This window comes from Bos taurus, chromosome 29, assembly GCF_002263795.3.
Source record: "Bos taurus isolate L1 Dominette 01449 registration number 42190680 breed Hereford chromosome 29, ARS-UCD2.0, whole genome shotgun sequence".
NCBI classification, from domain to species: Eukaryota; Metazoa; Chordata; class Mammalia; order Artiodactyla; family Bovidae; genus Bos; species Bos taurus.
In genome coordinates, this window is record NC_037356.1 from 41,862,569 (window position 1) to 41,882,364 (window position 19,796).

The 19,796-nt window shown below is 45.9% G+C and overlaps 1 protein-coding gene across 1 annotated transcript; it reads left to right on the forward strand.

The window, feature by feature from the left end:
• The first annotated feature begins 1,001 nt into the window (after positions 1 to 1,001).
• Positions 1,002 to 18,877, forward strand: LOC618367 (uncharacterized). Its single transcript, NM_001105009.2, has 4 exons — positions 1,002 to 1,069; positions 4,891 to 4,993; positions 10,126 to 10,394; positions 18,108 to 18,877. The coding sequence occupies exons 1-4, from the start codon at positions 1,061 to 1,063 to the stop codon at positions 18,204 to 18,206; spliced, it is 480 nt and encodes a 159-aa protein (NP_001098479.1). The 5' UTR covers positions 1,002 to 1,060; the 3' UTR covers positions 18,207 to 18,877.
• The last annotated feature ends 919 nt before the right edge of the window (positions 18,878 to 19,796 follow it).

The window sequence follows — 19,796 nt, forward strand, 5'->3', positions numbered from 1 at the left end:
AGTCAGTAGCCATCCCTCCCCGTGATGCACGCACACACCACAGTCACTCACCTTCTCCCAGGCTCACAATCCTGCTGTTCATCAGGCAGCAGGCAACCCTCCAGCTCCAGTTGTTGCACCGTGAGTGGTCTGAAGCTGCTCTGGAAGCCCCTTTCTCTTTGCCCACGATTCGTTTGGAAGGGGAAGCATGACTCAGTTCTGGCCAGTGAAGAGGAAGAGCAGGCCAGCCAGGGGGTTATAGGAAAGATGTATTCCCTGGAGGAAAAGAAAAAAAAAAAAAAAAAAGACAAGTGATGAGAAAGATCTTCCTTTAGTGCATTTGGACATCGCCAGGAAAAAATGTGCCCCTTGAAGCTGCTGCAGCCATGGTGACCAGGCAGGGTGTCACTGGGGACACAGCACCAGCATGATGGAAAAGCCTAGGTCCTTAGTGGCCTTGATGAGCTACTGAAATGGATCTGAGTCACCAGCTTCTGTCTTCCTATTACAGAGTCAGTGACTGCCCAGGCTGTCAAAACCTGTTTTAGTTAAGTTCTGCTTCTTGCAGCCAAATGCATCCTACAGGGGCATCGAGGTCCTGGGTCCCACATGCCACGAGGCACCCACCTCCTGAAGGCTTGTCCCGTGGAGTGCAACACCCCATCTGGCCCACCCCATGGCTTCTGCCCCAGTATTTCCTAGAGTCGTTACAATGGCCTAGAAGGTGTACTAGGGGGTTGGCACCTCTGAGCCTCTAAATGCCCCTCTTCCTGGAGTAGGAACAGTCATCCAGGATTTTGTTGAAAGAGACCTTGGGTTTCTCAAGCAAGGCCAGATGATAGCACCAGCCTCCTACTCTACTTCCAGGGGGCTTTAAAGTCCCAGCAACTTTATGTTTTGAGGTAGGTAATCATTGACCTTTCCACTTACAGCAAACCATAGTCTCCCTTTAAAAAAAGAAGAAAAAAAGTTTACAGCTTTGTAGTTTTTAAGAAGAGAAGAAAAGCGAAAGTGAAATTCTTAGCTTTAACACAAAAGCTGGTGTGAGAGCAGAAAGATTGCAGTACTGCTCTGGCTTGTGATGGCTTCGGTAAGTCCCCTGAAATTCCCCACCACTGACTCTAAATGAGAGGGCAGCTCCCCTCCTGTAAAGGCCGGATCTTACTCTTCCTAGAGCCTGTCTGGAGACGGCTTTCATAGGAAAATATATTGGTTGTTTAAAACTCCCTTTTCCTGCTGGAACCGCGAGGTCTTGGGGCATAGTGAGCTTCCTGTCTGCACCCAGTGCAGTGGGGGGTAGGGACTTCCATGGGGAGGAGTGGTGGGTGCTCTGGGGGCTGCAGGGAGGAAGCTGGCGTGGCAGCAGAGGGGGCAACCCTGGGACAAGGGAGATGAATGCGGCCCACCTGCTCTGCCTCCTCCATCACCCAAGGCATCAGTCCTGCTGCAGAGAATGCACTTGCATTTCAGCGTTCTGTTCCTGAAAAGCTCTCTCCCAAGCAGCCAGTGTTTCTGAATGAGAGAAGTTTCCATCGGGGGGCAGGCTCCTTACCTAGTGTGCAGCTGGAAAGGAACAAGCCAGATTCCTGCCATTACTGAAAATCAACCAATTCTGGGAAGAGGTGTCATATTTCTAAAGAAAGGAGGCATCAAGCCTCGCTCTGAGCTACTTCGTGCCTGGTTACTGCCCCATTTCCTTTCCAAGTAGAAACACAGCTGATGTTCTGCCTTTTCCCTGTCTGCTGTTGCCAGTGCCCTGGCCATGGTCTTAGACATCTGGGATTACTTAGGGATGGAGTGAACAGTCCATCTATATGTTCTCCAGATGGAGACAGGAAGTGGGGTGGGGGTGGGGGGTTCAGGGTTCAGAGGGAGTCACAGGGGCTGCCCCGGACCAAGTCAGTGGACAGGAGATGAGGAGACAGTGAATTCAGGGACAACTTTTAGGGTCAGCCTTCTCAGTTGGACATGAACTTAATAAAGAAAGGGGAGGTGAGATGAGTCCAAGTTTCTCTGTAGATAATTTTGCTGCTGGGTGTATATATATATATATATATACACACACACACACACATATATCTATATATTTGCAAGCTTGTTTCTCTGCATAGCTCTCCTTTCATTGGTATTTCCTGGGACACAGTGAACTCCTTGAGTCTGTGTACCTACTGGCAGCTTATTACTTGACCCCATAGTACTCATGTCCAAAATGTCTTTTTCTAATCTATAAACTCCTTGAGGGCTGGGTCTCTGCCTTGCCTTTAAGTCCTGGATTATTCATAGAAAAGCTCATTTAAATTCCCCTTTGGGGAGCCCTGTGCTCAGTCGCTCAGTCGTGTCTGACTCTTTGCAACCCCATGAGAGGTAGCCTGCCAGACTCCTCTGTCCATAGGATTCTGCAGGCAAAAATACTGGAGTGAGTTGCCATTTCCTTGTCCACTGAGATCCCTGACAACCTCCTAACTCTCACCCAACAATTAATGTACTTTTTTTTTCTTCTGTTCTGGAAAACAAATGAGGTTCATAAATTGTGACCATTGTCCAGTGTTCTGAAATCGGTTCTCAGTAAGGTCTGGGTGACTTCTTCTAGGAAGATAAATTATAGTTACTGCAATAAGATAGCATGACTTGTCTGTAAAATTGCAGCAAAAAGATATTTTTCCTGCCACATGGGATGCTTCTTGGCAGTTTTAGTGCTTCTATAAATAGAAATGAACTGCCCTTGACCCTGCTTCACAGCCACTAGAGACTGGTGATGAGCTATTCCCACTGCCCATCATTGCTATCCTAGGGGAGGCCATACATGGGGGAGTCCACACTCCCTACTCATCTTTGATGGAGTCTCTCAGTCAGGCCAGAGTTTGGAGGTGGGATGTGGGCAGGCCCCTATGGGTCTGTCCCCTAAGAGCAAGGGGTGAGTGGAAAAGGACAGAGGGCTGGAACAACCTCTGAGGAGCTCTGTCTCCAGGTGTCCCAAAAGGATTTATGGTTGGTTTAGACGAGGGAAGTCCAGATCGGAGTGCCCCTACCTGCAGCTCTTAGCACAGTGTCTGGTATTGGGACCTCAGTACATTGAATGACAATGATCTTGAAAATCTCCTGACTGTTCTCAGGCTCTGGGCCACTGCTCCTATCACAGGGCGGGGCTCTGATGAGCGTTTCAGCATCCTTCCCACCTTCCCCTGCAAACGCACGCAAACCCTCACTCCCACACATGCCCCCTGTGATGTAATGAGACATGTATATTTAGTCTTGGTCCTGGGTTCCCGCCACAGAGCTTCCAAAACCCGAGTAATTTCCTGAGCAGTAGGGTAGAGAGGCAGAGAAGGCAATGGTAACCCACTCCAATACTCTTGCTTGGAAAATCCCATGGATGGAGGAGCCTGGTAGGCTTCAGTCCATGGGGTCGCTGAGTCAGACATGACTGAGCGACTTCACTTTCACTTTTCACCTTCATGCATTGGAGAAGGAAATGGCAACCCACTCCAGTGTTCTTGCCTGGAGAATCCCTGGGAGGGCGGAGCCTGGTAGGCTGCCGTCTGTGGGGTGGCACAGAGTCAAACACGACTGACGTGACTTAGCAGCAGCAGCAGGGGAGAGAGGAATCCGTTTCATCATTCAGAAGAAGCCCCTTTCAACTGACCAAGTGATCAAAGAGCTGGAAGTAGCATTAATCACCAATGGCCAATGATCTCATCAACCGAGCCTACATAATAAAGCCTCCATAAAACTGCTAAGCTGGGGTGTTGGTGAGAGCGTGGAGGTGCTGGAGAGCAGAGTTCCTTGGAGTGGGCAAGGATGCTCTGAATCCCCCTCTGCCCCACAGCTTGCCCTCTGCATTCCTGAGTTGCATATTTTCTAGTAAATGGGTCATCTAGCAAGTAAACTGTTCTCCTGAGTTCTATGAGCTGTTCCACCAAACCACTGAACCCAAGGGAGGGGACTGTGGGAACCATCAATTTACAGCCAGTTATTGAGAGAGCAGGAAACAACTTCAACTTGCACCTGGCATCTGAAGCTCAGTCTCCTGGGACTAAGCCTGTAGGGTCTGCGCTGACTCTGAGCCGTGAGTGTCAGAACTGAGTTAAACAGTGGGACACCCAGTCAGTGTGCACCGAGGATTGAACTGCTTAGTGTGGGAAACCCACACATCCGGTGTCAGAAGTAGAGGAGTGAGCACAGTGCAGAGAGAGTTTTCCTTTGCTTGTCACACGCTCATGCACGCACTCTCACCTTTAGGAGGAGCAGCCAGGGGGACATTACTGCCAGAGGCAGACTCCACCTGTCTGCCAGGCTCTGGGTCAGGTAGGGGGAGTGTCTGTGGAATACCATTGCCCCTAGATTTGGCAGCCTCTGCAGGGCCCCCAGGTGGGCAGCTCTAGTCAGATAACCCGTGTGCTTGCCTGACAGTCACTGTGGTGGTCAAGACGATGGCCTGGGAATCAGGCGGCCTAGAGCTGAGTCCTGCTCACATCACTCAGGGGCTGGGTGGTGTTACAAAATCTCCTCTCCATCTCTGAGCCTTGATTTCCTCTTTCATCACACGGGGTTCACAACAGTGCCCACCTCATAGGCAGGTTGTGTGAATTTATTGACTATTCCTGTAAAACTGGTCAACAGAGTCTTTGGCTCAGAGTAAGTGTTCAGTAAATAATATACTAGAAAGAGAAACAATAAGGTAGAAGTCCCAGCGAGGTGTGCACTTTGCAAGTAGTAATGACAGGTGGGCAGGCCCATAGTCCCTGGCAGACATGTGAAGTGGGCCGGGCACCAGCATGGCCGGGCAAACTCGGGAGGACATCCTGGAGAGCTGTGAGATGAAGGCCACTGAGTTGCTCCCTCTGGGCTGAGCCCCACCCTTGGTTCCCAGCTCTCCCATAACCTCTAACAGCCTTCTTCTTGGTTTTGCAGCCTGAACCCCAGCCCGGAGACCTGATTGAAATCTTCCGCCCTTTCTACAGACACTGGGCTGTCTACGTTGGCGGTGGATATGTGGTCCACCTGGCACCCTCAAGTAAGGGCACCCAGGGCCTCCACCGTGCTGAGGCTGAAAGCAGAGGGGATGGAGGAGCTGTGGGTAACAGGGGACCCCAATATTCCTCTTGCTCCCCAACTGGCAGTTGGTTCCTGAGTGCTACAAGAAGACATCTTGGGGTAGGGCCATGGTTTTCAAACTCTGTCCTTGGAACCCAAGGGGTGTGCAGAGAGATTGTGGTGGGATTTCAAGGGGTCAGTTCTACTATAATGCATTGTATATATTATGACCTTGTATAAAATATATTCAACCTTTAACTTTAATCTTAATTAAATAAATCACTTGGAAAGAGCACAGGTGTTTGGGCAGCAGAGGTGACTGTGGATCCAGTTTCATTCTCCACCCTCAGTTTCCTCATCTGTAAACTGAGGTTGAGAATTCTTAACTTGGGGTTTTGTTCTGAGGATTCCCCCACTCCCTTTTCCTAAATTACTTAAATGTGGACAAACCTAAATGCAGTAAAATGCACAATATAGTCAAGTGTATAGTCAATGAATTTTTAAAAATATATCCATCCATGTGACGATGAACAGATCAAAGCCTAGAACATCTCCACGGCCCTTAAAAGCCCCTCATACCTCTTCAGGACCCTCTCTCCCTCCTGAGAGGCAGCCACTCCTCTAGATCCCCATGCTTTTTTTGCCTGTTCTAGAACTTCAGGGCAACTCTTGTGTCCAGCTCTTTCACTGGCCCCATGAAGTCACCCATGCTGTTCTTACTTCTCCATTGCTGTGTATCCTCGGACAATGGGAATCCCTCACTTTGTTAACCACTCTTCTGCTGATTGGCATTGGATGTTTCCAGTTGTAGGCTGCTCTGCGTGCGGATGCTGTGGACATTCTTGGGTGTGTCTTCTGCTGACCTAGACTGGTAGCAAAATCAGTGACCTCATGCAGCATTTACAGAGAAATCAAAGTAACCAGGGTAGAATCACTGTCCCACCCTGATCAACCAAACCACCAATCTCGACATCCACAGAATGTGCCTTTGCCCTTATTTATAAAGACAGCCCCTGGGGTGGACTAGCGCCCTGGACTCCTCCTCTTACTTTCATAAGCATTTTGCCCTCAAATTCCCTCCTGCCTTCTGTGTTGTTCCTCTTGCCTTTGAAACTACTGGAGTATCTCCCACTGGTAAACAAAGACCCCCTTGACCACACATTCTAACTAACTTCCCATGGGGTAGATCTCTTGTCTGCCATGGCCATTGCTGGCTCCTCACTTCCCATCCTCTCTTCTGTTCTGAGAGGTATTTACGCCCCTCCTGGAACAGCTCTTATCAAGGCTTCATCAATATGCTGGTTCCACGTCTTCTTGCTTCTCTGCAGCATTTAGTATGAGTGACCTCTTTCTATGCTCCCTGGCACTGCCTTTCTTCCTTTCCCTCTAGGCCCTTCCTTGTGGCCTCCTGTGGGAGGGGCGTGGGGTGGGTTCCTCCTCCTCTCCCTTATCTCTCATTTTTACTCCTCCCTCATCTGTGCCCTGGATTCTAATACCTTCTATTTGTTGATGTCTCCCTAACACCACAACCTTAACTTAGGCTTCATCCTGCTCAGCTTCAGACTTGTATAACCTCTTGACTACTTGGCATCTTCACTTAGGTGTCTAACTGGCATGTTGAACTTGACACACACCAGATGGAGGGCTCCAGACGACAACATCATTCAGTTACTTAGACCAAAAGTCTACACATCATTCTTGATCCTTTTCACCCTGTATCTAATCCATCAGGAAATCCTATTGGCTTTATCTCTAAAGCAGACCCTCAATCTGTTCACTTCTCAGCATCTCCACTGATGTGCCTGGGGTAAGATACCATGCTCTCTCATCTGATGCTACTGCAGTTCTGCTTGGTCTCTCTGCCTCTTGTCCACGATTGTCAGTCCTTCCTTCACTGGGCAGCCAGCATGATCATTGTAAAATATAAATCTTATTATGTCACTCCTCTCCCTAAAATTTCAGCTGGCATTTCTGTCACGTATAGAAAAAATTTCAAATCTGTGCTGTGGCCTCTGAGCCTAGCATGGTCTGGGCCAGGCTGCCTATCTTATCTGCCTCTTCTTCTTCTCTCCTCTTGGGTCTCCAGACTTCACTGGCCTCCTGGCAGCCTTCCTTCCTGAGGTCCTTGCTTTTGCTCTCCCTTCTGCTTGTGATGCTCTTTCCTGGCTCTCACCACAGCTGCCTCCCTTTCATCATTCAAGTCTCAACTCACATGGCCATTCCTGGGCGTGGCACTCCCCAGCCTGAGCGAGGGCAGCCTCCCCTGGTCATCCTCTCCTGTGTGACTTCACTTAATCTTCCCCACAGCCTTTTCAAAACCTGAAAGTATTTTCTTTGTTCTATTTGTTCACTGTCCGTGTCCTTTCACTAGAGTGTATACTAGTTGAGGGAAGGTACGCTGTCAAGTTCATGGAAGGCTTCAGCACCTTGGACAAGACCTGGCACATAGTAGGGCCTCAGTATTGACTGACTGTGCTGAGTGGGTGTAACTGCTGGACAGGAGACAGGAAAGGCATGACAGGGATCTGGGTAGACAGTGTGATACCCGTCACTGGGTGAGAAATGCTCCTTAAAGGGAAAAGATGCTTCTATATACATCTTCACTTTGGAGCTTCACAGGAATCTTGTGAAATAGGTGAGGCAGCGGGATTGACCTCATACTACTGAGCAAATGGTGGAAGTCAGAGCTGGAAGGAAACTTAGAGAACAGCCCAGTACTAATGAGAGCCAACACTTGCTGGGCACTAACCCTATGCCAGGCACTGGTGGAGGCACCTTACCTAATCTGTTTCTTCAATCCTTGCAGCTCCTCATCCACAGCTGTAGGCACGGGTAGGACTTATTGGACCTGTTCAACAAGGAACTGGGGACTCAGAGAAGTTAAGCAACTTGTCCACAGTCATATAGCAGAGTGTCGCAGTGGTGGGACTCAAACCCTGGCTCTTACTCTGTCTCCTGCCTTTAAACCTGATGCTCTGCTATGAAGTCTGAGGTTCCCCAAATTTCATTCATTGATTATTGGCCATATTCATGTGACCTTTCTCCAATTGTTTAATTGGTATTTTCTTTAATGTTGTTGTTCACTTTCTCAGTCGTGTCCGACTCATTGTGACCCCATGGACTGCAGCATATAAGACTTTCCTGTCCTTCACCATCTCCCAGAGTTTGCTCAAACTCATGTCCATTGAGTCACTGATACCATCCATCTATCTCATCCTCTGTCATCCCCTTCTCCTGCCTTCAGTCTTCCCCATCATCAGGGTCTTTTCCAATGAGTCAGATCTTTGAGCCAGGGGGCCAAAATGTTGGAGCTTCAGCTTTAACATCAGTCCTTCCAGTGAATATTCAGGATTGATTTCCTTTAGGATTGACTGGTTTCATCTCCTTGCAGCCCAAGGAACTCTCAAGAGTCTTCTCCAACACCAAGTGCAAAAGCACCAATTCTTTAGCACTCAGCCTTTTTTATTGTCCAGCTCTCACATCCATACATGACTACATGGACCTTTGTCAGTGAAGTAATGTCTCTGCTTTTTAAGATGCTGTCTAGGTTTGTCATAGCTTTTCTTCCAAAGAGCAACCGTCCTTTAATTTCATGGCTGCAGTCACCATCCACAGTGATTTTCGAGCCCAAGAAAATAGTCTCTCATGACTAACTTTAAAAAGGAAAATAATTCTTTTAAAAGGAGCCTTAAATTCATAAATTGATGTGTGTTCATTAATCCATCTTAGCTTGTATTTGTGGATTCCCAGCACTGGCTCAGCTAAGTAACGTGATGTGTCTAGACCATGCAGTGATGGAACCAGAATCAGCACCCATTGCTTCTGCCTCTGAGCCTGCGCACACTCTCACCAGGGTGGCACCCAGCACGTGGAGTGTAAGGAAGCCCTCACTGTTGGGTGTTGACTCTGAACTTGCACCTCTGGAGCAGGAATCTCCTGAAATTCTGTGCCCCAGGCACCTTGCTTGCCTCTCCCCAGTCCCAGGATCTTATCTGCCCGCCAAAGGGCTGAAGGTGGATGGGTCTCCAGAGCTCCCCTGACCCAGTTCCCACGCTGACCCTTTCAATAGACTCGGGGCTCAAACACAGAATCTTCTTCTATTTACCTCACTGAATCTATTAAGCACCTCCTGCCCTACTAGGAGAAAATCTGAATTCCTTGATTTTCTAAACCTCAGAGTTGTTCTCAGGGCAGAGGGGTTCAGCCCTCTCTGGAAAGCTGAGCAGAACAGGACCTGGACTCTGATCAGACCCTCTGGCCATTGCTTGTTGCTGTCACATGGCGTCACAGTGCAACATGGGTCCTGCCACATGTAATGGGATGCTTCCCCTCCTGGGAGAGACCAGGGGTTCCCAATCATGGCAGGGCCACAGAGGCTCTCTGAGGGACATGAGTCTCAGCTGTGATGTTCCCTGGGGTACACCTCTTTAATGCAAGCCCAGTTTTCAGTCTTCATACCCTCCCTACATGATATAAGCTGGTGACCTCAACAGGAATCTCTGTGCAGGCACCAGCTTTTGCTCCACACCATCCTGGCCCCTGTATTGACCCCAAATCCCTTTCTTCAAGGCAGCTTTATTTCTGGAAATCTGTTGCACCTTCCAGGCCCTCAGCATTGACCAGGGCTGTGCGAATGTACCCCTCCTTGACTTCCCTGGTGTCACTCCCCTGGGAGCAGCTGCAGGGTTTTGGTCCCTTTATTCCCAGAAGGATGGAATCCCCTTCTGCAAAACCATTCAAGTTTTCCGCAGTAATCAGCTTTGTGTGTGTCAGAAAAGTGGAGCCTTTGCAGGGTCACAAACAATTCACACTCTCTTCCCCCAGGGAAGTGGGTGTGCTCAGGGCCCATACTGCACAATCAAGAGGGCCACTGAAGTGTCACAGGGTGTACAAGGCCAGCTTCTCTATGTTAAAAAAAAAAATCACAGCAAATCATAGGATTTTACTCCTCCTTATTTCAGATAAGAAAACCAGGGACCAGAGACCACAAGGGTTTTATCCAAGGCCACACCACTCTGACCCTGACTCATCTGCTCATCCCATTGTGGATGTGGTGGATGCTAGGCTCCCACCAGCCCAAGACCAATCGTGTTCCTCATCCTGAATCCACAGGTGAAATCGCGGGAGCTGGTGGGGCCAGTATCATGTCTGCAGTGGCCGACAGGGCCATAGTAAAGAAGGAACGGCTGTGTGACGTGGTTGGGAGAGATCCGTACAGGGTCAACAACAAGCACGATGACAAGTACAACCCATTCCCTCCCAGCAAAATCGTCCAGTGGGCAGAGGAGCTGGTGGGCCGGGAGTTGTGCTACAGTCTGACCAGTAAGAACTGCGAGCATTTCGTCAATGAGCTGCGCTACGGGGTCTCCCGCAGCGACCAGGTGGGTCCTCAGTGTGTCCCTAGCTCCATGGTCTCTTAGTTTCTTCTTTCTCTGCTGCTTCTCTCACTCAGGTAGGCCACATGCCCCAGACGTTGCCTTAAGATATAGAGGATAATGGTGACAACAGTTAATTCTACATGCCAGGATCGAACTTGAATTGGTTGCTGTATGAGTTCCTGTGGCTGCTGTAACAAATGGCCAGAAATTCAGTGGCTTAACACAACACAAATGTATTGTCTTATAGTTCTGGAGGTCAGAAGTCTGAAACAGGTCTCACGGGGCTAACATCAAGGTGTCAGCAAGGCTGTGTTATTTTATAGAGGCTCTCACAGACAACCTGTTTTGTAGTCTTTTCCAGCTTCAAGAGGCTGCCTGTATTTCTTGGCTTGTGGCTCCCTTTCGTCTTCAAAGTTAGAAATGGCTGGTTGAGTCTCTCTCAATTGCATCACTATGATACTGACTCTACTCCTTCCCCCTTCCATCAGAAACTTTGTGATTACATTGGGCTTATCTGGAAATCCAGAATAATCTTCCTATTCTAAGGTAAATTGATTAGCAACCTTAATTCTATCTGCAATATTAATTCTCTCTCTCCATGTAGCATAATGTATTTACAAGTATTCGGAATGAGGACATATTATGGAATTAAGACCTAGACATCTTTGGGGGATATTTTTCTGCCTACCAGTTACTCTTTACACTGGGTACGGTTATTGTCCTGGGAGCTCCTCTTGCTGTTATTCTAGAAAGATTTCCCTCTCTTGTCTCCTGCAGCAGAGCACCATCTTCCATTTCTCATGTCCTCTTTCTTGGTTTGTTGTTATTGTTGAATAGCTAAATTGTGTCTGACTCTTTTCTGACACCATGGACTTTAGCCCTCCAGGCTCTTCTGTCCATGGGACTTTCCAGGCAAGAATACTGGAGGGGGTTCCATTTCCTTCTCCAGAGGATCTTCCCAATCCAGGGACCAAACCCATGTCTCCTGCTTTGGCAGGTTGATGCTTTACCAATGAGTCACCTGGGAAGCCCTGTCTTGCTTTACACATTTCTTGTGGTGGAAACTCCTTCAGCAGCTTCCTAAAAAAGGATGCATGGAAGGAGAATTTTTTTGATATCCTGCATGTCTGAATTATTTTTCAATTTACCCTCCCACTTGATTTAATAGTCTGTATAGGTATAGAATTCCAGGGCTTCTCTGGTAGCTCAACTGGTAGAGAATCCTCCTGAAATGCAGGAGACCCTGGTTTGATTCCTGGGTCAGGAAGATCCCCTGGAAAAGGGATAGACTACCTACTGCAGTATTCTTGGGCTTCCCTGGTGGCTCAGACAGGAAAAAATCTGCCTGCAATGTGGGAAACCTGGGTTCAATCCCTGGGTTGGGAAGACCCCCTGGAGGAGGAGGGCCTGGCAACCCACTCTAGTATTCTTGCTTGGAGATTCTCCATGGACAGAGAAGCCTGGTGGGCTATCGTCCATAGGGTCACAAAGAGTTGGACACGACTGAGCAACTAATCACATAGGTATATAATTCTAGGTTAGAAATTGTTTTACTTTAAGATTTTGAAGGCATTCTTCCATTGTCTTCTTGATTCCAGCATTGCTATGATGAAAGCTAAAGTAATTCTGATTCCTGATCATTTCTCGGTTTCCTGTTTTTCTCTCCTGCTCTAGAAGATGTAATGTCTTGTCTTTACCCAGTGTTCTAAAATCTCACACTAAGGTGCCTTGGCATAGGTCCTCTTTTATCTTCAAAGCACCATTTCAATCTGAAAACATATATCCTTTTGGTCCTAGTAAATTTTCATGAGTTAGTTCACTCTTGCTTCCCCGCCTCTGAGTTTCCGCTAGTCCCTCTTTTTGGAAAGTTTATTATTCAAAGGTCATACTGACTGGATTATTCCTTCATTTTTACCTTGGAAGCTGTTTTCTATACCTTCATCTTTTCTGCTGTTCCTTCTGAGAGATTTCCCCAAATTTATTTCTAAAATGTCTATTGAGTTTGTAATTTCCATCATATTTTTATTTTCTGAGAATTGCTTTTATTCTCTAAATATTCCATTATTTTTAATAGCACTGTGTTCTTCTTTATTGTTGACGTTGTTTAGTCACTAAGTCATATTTTATTCTTTTGCAGCCCCATGGGCCATAGTCCACCAGGTGCCTCTGTCCATGGGATTTCCCAGGCAAGAATCCTGGAGTGCCTCCTCCAGGGGATCTTCCCAACCTTCGGTTCAGTTCAGTCGCTTAGTCATGTCCGACTCTTTGCGACCCCATGAATCTCAGCACACCAGACCTCCCTGTCCATCACCAACTCCCGGAGTTCACTCAAATTCATGTCCATCGAGTCAGTGATGCCATCCAGCCATCTCATCCTCTGTTGTCCCCTTCTTCTCTTGCCCCCAATCGCTCCCAGCATCAGGGTCTTTTCCAATGAGTCAGCTCTTCACATCAGATGGCCAAAGTATTGGAGTTTCAGCTTTATCATCAGTCCTTCCAATGAACACCTAGGACTGATCTCCTTTAGGATGGACTTGTTGGATCTCCTTGCAGTCCAAGGCACTCGCAAGAGTCTTCTCCAACACCACAGTTCAAAAGCATCAATTCTTTGGCGCTCAGCTTTCTTCACAGTCCATGTCTCACATGCATATATGATGACTGGAAAAAACCATAGCCTTGACTAGACGGACCTTTGTTGGCAAAGTAATATCTCTGCTTTTTAATAGGTATCTAGGTTGGTCATAACTTTCCTTCCAAGGAGTAAGCGTCTTTTAATTTCATGGCTGCAGTCACCATCTGCAGTGATTTTGGAGCCCAAAAAAATAAAGTCTGACACTGTTTCCAGTGTTTCCCCATCTATTTCTAATGAAGTGATGGGACCAGATGCCACAATCTTCGTTTTCTGAATGTTGAGTTTTAAGCCAACTTTTTCACTCTCCTCTTTCACTTTCATCAAGAGGCTTTTTAGTTCTCTTCACTTTCTGCCATAAGGGTGGTCTCATCTGCATATCTGAGGTTATTGAAATTTCTCCCGGCAATCTTGATTCCAGCTTGTGCTTCTTCCAGCCCAATGTTTGTCATGATGTACTCTGCATATAAGTTAAATAAGCAGGTGACAGTACACAGCTTTGACGTACTCCTTTTCCTATTTGGAAGCAGTCTGTTGTTCCATGTCCAGTTCTAACTGCTGCTTCCTGACCTACATATAGGTTTCTCAAGAGGCAGATCAGGTGGTCTGGTATTCCCATCTCTTTCAGAATTTTCCACAGTTTATTGTGATCCACACAGTCAAAGCCTTTGGCATAGTCAATCAAGCAGAAATAGATGTTTTTCTGGAACTCTCTTGCTTTTTCAATGCTCCAGCAGATGTTGGCAGTTTGATCTCTGGTTCCTCTGGCTTTTCTAAAGCCAGCTTGAACATCTGGAAGTTCACAGTTCACATATTGCTGAAGCCTAGCTGGAGAATTTTGAGCATTACTTTACTAGCGTGTGAGATGAGTGCAATTGTGTGGTAGTTTGAGCATTCTTTAGTATTGCCTTTCTTTGGGATTGGAATGAAAACTGACCTTTTGCAGTCCTGTGGCCACTGCTGAGTTTTCCAAATTTGCTGGCACATTGAGTGCAGCACTTTCACAGCCTCATCTTTCAGGATTTGAAATAGCTCAACTGGAATTCCATCACCTCCACTAGCTTTGTTCATAGTGATGGTTTCTAAGGCCCACTTGACTTCACATTCCAGGATGTCTGGATCTAGGTCACTTTCACACCATCATGATTATCTGGGTCGTGAAGATCTTTTTTGTTGCCCTGCTTCATTCTGTACTCCAAGGCCAAATACAGTTCTGTGTATTCCTGCCACCTCTTCTTAATATCTTCTGCTTCTGTTAGGTCCATACCATTTCTGTCCTTTATCGAGCCCATCTTTGCATGAAATGTTCCCTTGGTATCTCTGATTTTCTTGAAGAGATCTCTCGTCTTTCCCATTATGTTGTTTTCCTCTATTTCTTTGCACTGATTGCTGAGAAAGGCTTTCTTATCTCTCTTTGCTATTCTTTGGAACTCTGCATTCAGATGTTTATATCTTTCCTTTTCTCCTTTGCTTTTCACTTGTCTTCTTTTTACAACTATTTGTAAGGCCTCTCAGACAGCCATCTTGCTTTTTTGCATTTCTTTTCCATGGGGATGGTCTTGATCCCTGTCTCCTGTACAATGTCACAAACCTCCATCCATAGTTCATCAGGGACTCTATCTATCAGATCTAGTCCCTTAAATCTATTTCTCGCTTCCACTGTATAATCATAAGGGATTTGGTTTAGGTCATACTTGAATGGTCTAGTGGTTTTCCCCACTGTCTTCTATTTGATTCTAAATTTGGCAAAGAGGAGTCATGATCTGAGCCACAGTCAGCTCCCAGTCTTGTTTTTGCTGACTGTATAGAGCTTCTCCATCTTTGGCTGCAAAGAATATAATCAATCTGATTTCAGTGTTGACCATCTGGTGATGTCCATGTGTAGAGTCTTCTCTTGTGTTGTTGGAAGAGGGTGTTTGTTTTGACCAGTGCGTTCTCTTAGTAAAACTCTATTAACCTTTGCCCTGCTTCATTCCATACTCCGAGGCCAAATTTGCCTGTTACTCCAGCTGTTTCATGACTTCCTACTTTTGCATTCCCGTCACCTATAATGAAAAGGACATCTTTTTTGGGTGTTAGTTCTAAAAGGTCTTGTAGGTTTTCATAGAACCGTTCAACTTCAGCTTCTTCAACGTTACTGGTTGGGGCATAGGCTTGAATTACTGTGATATTGAATGGTTCGCCTTGGAAACAAACAGAGATCATTCTGTCGTTTTTGAGATTGCATCCAAGTACTGCATTTCAGAATCTTTGGTTGACCATGATGGCTACTCCATTTCTGCTAAGGGATTCCTGCCCACAGTAGTAGATATAATGGTCATCTGAGTTAAACTCACCCATTCCAGTCCATTTTAGTTCACTGATTCCTAGAATGTCGACATTCACTCTTGCCATCTCCTGTTTGGCCACTTCCAATTTGCCTTGATTCATGGACCTGACATTCCAGGTTCCTGTGCAATATTGCTCTTTACAGCATCGAACCTTACTTCTATCACCAGTCACATCCACAACTGGGTATTGTTTTTGCTTTGGCTCCATCCCTTCATTCTTTCTGGAGTTATTTCTCCACTGATCTCCAGTAGCATATTGGGCACCTACCGACCCAGGGAGTCCCCCTTTCAGTATCCTATCATTTTGCCTTTCATACTGTTCATATTTCCCAACCTAGGGATCCTGAATTGCCAGGTGGATTCTTTACCACTGAGCCACCAGGAAGTCCCTCTTCTTTACTGTATACATTCCATTGTCTAAAGACAGTTTTTTTAAGATGTTATCTTTTCTTTCTCCAGATTGCATTTTCCTTCTTGTTTTGCTCTCTGTCTTCTATTTCAGTGGTCCTGCTAGATGTCTGGTACATCTGGATTGTGGGCTCATGATTAAGAGTAGGGGACTTGCGGAGTGAGATCAGAGGGCACAGTGGCTTGTTGACTTTGACTTTCACTTCAGAGTAGACTGGGAACCCTCATATTGGTACCTTTCATTGTTTTCACTTGGGCCAGTCCAATTCCCCAGAAAAGTTTTCCTGACTCTTATGTAGAGGGTAAAGTACTGGGAGCAGAGGGGATGGGAAGTCCAAGAGTCTCCATTTAGCACATTTATGGCCTCTCAATCCCTTTTTGGAAGTATGATACCCACACCCTCACATGTGCTTCTGTTTTCAGACCCCCAAATCTTCTGATTTTCATTGTGGTTAAGGAGGGGCCTCAGTTCTCTCTCTCTTTCATCCACTTCCAGAAGTACCTGGTGATGTCAATATGTGATCTTCTTCAGGGATTCTGTTGTATACAGTTAGCCCCTGACATATAAACATTCAAGTTTTGAACTTTCAAAGATGCTAACTTGTGTTCCAGCAAAGTCAGGAATGAGTGACATTGAAGCTTGCCCTCCATCTCCTATTCCTGACAGTTCAACCATCTCCACCTCCTCTCCCTCCTCCAGTCAGTAACTCTTCTTGTTGTTCACGTGACACCAGCCCCTGGATGCCAGCTGTCGTTCTTCACTACTGTCCTTTTCAACGTACTATACTGTAAGATTAAAAATATATCAGAGGTTTTGCCATATTGTAAAGTTAAAAAATAAAATAAAAAATATATATCAGAGGGACATCCCTGGTGATTCCAGTGGTACAGAATTCACCTGCAAATGTAGGGGACACAGGTTTGATCCCTGGTCCAGGAGGATCCCCTGTGCCACAACTGCTGAGCCCAAAACTACTGAGCCCAAGTTTAGAGCCTATGCTCCACAACAGAAAGGAGTCCCCACTTCCTGCAACTCAAGAAAGTCTGAACACAGCAATGAAGACCAGTGCAGCCAAAAATAAATGAATAAATATTGTTTTTAAATGTATGAGAACTCTATTTAAAGGATGGCTCAGATGGTAAAGAATCTGCGTTCAATGCAGGACACTGGGGTTCGATTCCTAGGTTAGGAAGTCTCCCTTGAGAAGGGAGTGGCAATCTACTCCAGTATTCTTGCCTGGAGAATTCCATGGACACAGGAGCCTGGCAGGCTGCAGTCCATGAGGTTGCAAAGAAACAGACACAACTGAGCAGCTAAAGCTTGCACTTTCAATAAGTATCTTTGAGTGTGATAATAAAGAATTTAAAGTAAAATTTTTGAAGTAAAAAAAAATGTGTTCTTTATTCTTTGTTTTTGTTTTTTATGTATTTTTTGTGTGAAAAGTATTATAAATCTTTTACAGTACAGTACTGTATAGTTCATTGTGTTACTTGGGTACCTAAGCTAACTTTGTTGAACTTATAAACAAATTGGACTTAAGAACGTGCTCTCAGAACTGACCAGGTTAGTGTGTAGGGGACTTATTGTATTTAGGATTAATATTCAGCTTTTTCCACAGCTGCCTTAGCTTTTAGTGTTCTCTGAGTCCTAGTGGAATTGTGCCTAAAATTAATGTCTTACTTTATTTTTATTTGGAATTCAGGAAGGAGTGAAATTTGATACATGTTCTGTTTTTACCCTGAAACTTTCTCTTATTTTTGCTGTTTTTTTTTTCTACTACAGGCAATATAAGTAAGGTATCTTAATAATTTAAAGTATAACATCACCACTCTTTTTCATAGTTGAGTCATTTATTGAAGAACGTGCAGAGAGCACTTGGCGTCTGGCAGGTCTGGGCACTGGGGATACACCAAAGATGAAGACAAGGGAGGGCTCTGTTAGGACCCAGGTCAGAGTTCATTGAGGAGGATTCAATAGCAATTCCTCTTCAACTTTATACGTATCTCAAGAGCTCCCTGTTGATCAGCCAGGATTTCAACCATCTGGCTTCATCTCACTGTCCTTTCCATAGTCACCCTCTGGGGATCTGTCTGCTTTAAAAACCCACAGGCTGAAGGGAATTTCCTTCTTCAGGCCTGTGTATGTCATTGGCCAGCTGCCCCATTCACAAATTCCTTCCTCATGCTGCCCTCCTCTCTGCACTTCCCAGCCAATACTTGTTGACTCCTGAGTTTGTCAAGGAGGCTATGAGGCACATGAAGCTCCCTGAGCTGGACATCCTTGTTGAATGTACAGTCTGTACTCAGCTTACTGACACAGAGTCTGACTCACTCTCCTGTCTCTTGCAGGTCAGAGATGCTGTCACAGCAGCTACCATCTCGGGAGTGGGCCTGATAGCCCTATCCGCTGGAGTCATGTTCTCAAGAAACAAGAAGCAAAGTCAGTGACCTGAAGGGAGTGTCTTGTCAGCAGTGACATTATACATTGAGGGGAGTCTTGTTTCGCTATACAGTTTTGAGAGAGTTAACAGGCAGGTTCATAGGGAGTTCAAGGCCCCTTTAAGGAGGAAGTAAACTTTCTTTCTTTTTCATATTCTTTTGCCTTAGTCTCGTAGGCTCTGTAAGCTATGATATATCTTTCCAAGGATGGGCTAATTTGAAAAGCTCTGTGTTAATTTTGCAACAGTCTATTTCATTTGAAAACTGGCCTTTTAAGCATAATATATCTTACTGCTGGGTATGCTTTTCTCAGACTCTATGTTAGTCATTATATGTCTCTATGTTAGTCATTATAACTGTAACAAATGTTGCCTGGGAGCCTGTTTCCTCACTGCTTACACAGCCATAACACATCTCTCTCAGGGACAGAGTACTTGAAACCCGTTATTCCAGACTAGTTTTGGGCCAACGCTATCTCAAGATGTATGCTGTGGAGAGGGTCTGGATAAAACTTTCTCAGTCTTGAGGCATTCTTTTTATCTAGTCTCAGCAACCAGTTGAAAAGTATATAATGCCCTGCTTAAACTACTGAGGTGGGTGCTCTTTCTACCCCCTTTTGATACCTATGTCAGAAGCTTTCTCTGTCCTTTTACATTAAACAAAAATCTTTGCTGCACAAAGCTCTGAGTGACTGAGACTGCATCTTTGGTCCCAGAGTTAAATCTCCTTTGGAGACCACAAATTCGACACCAAACACCATAAGCTATCAGATTCTGGTCTGGTTTGTGGATTTCATTTTTTCTTACAATAATAAAAGTTCAGTTCAGTTCAATCACTCAGTCGTGTCCGACTCTTTGTGACCCCATGAATCACAGCACACCAGGCCTCCCTGTCCATCACCAACTCCTGGAGTTCACTCAGACTCACATCCATCGAGTCAGTGATGCCATCCAGCCATCTCATCCTCTGTCATCCCCTTCTCCTCCTGCCCCCAATCCCTCCCAGCATCAGAGTCTTTTTCAATGAGTCAACTCTTCGCATGAGGTGGCCAAAGTACTGGAGTTTCAGCTTCAGCATCATTCTTTCCAAAGAAATCCCAGGGCTGATCTCCTTCAGAATGGACTGGTTGATCTCCTTGCAGTCCAAGGGACTCTCAAGAGTCTTCTCCAACACCACAGGTCCGTGTGAGATGAGTGCAATTGTGCAGTAGTTTGAGCATTCTTTGGCATTGCCTTTCTTTGGGATTGGAATGAAAACTGACCTTTTCCAGTTCTGTGGCCACTGCTGAGGTTTCCAAATTTGCTGGCACATTGAGTGCAGCACTTTCACAGCATCATCTTTCAGGATTTGAAATAGCTCAACTGGAATTCCATCACCTCCACTAGCTTTGTTCGTAGTGATGCTTCCTAAGGCCCACTTGACTTCACATTCCAGGATGTCTGGCTCTAGGTCAGTGATCACACCATCATGATTATCTTGGTCTTGAAGATCTTTTTTGTACAGTTCTTCTGTGTATTCTTGCCACCTCTTCTTAATATCTTCTGCTTCTGTTAGGTCCATACCATTTCTGTCCTTTATCGAGCCCATCTTTGCATGAAA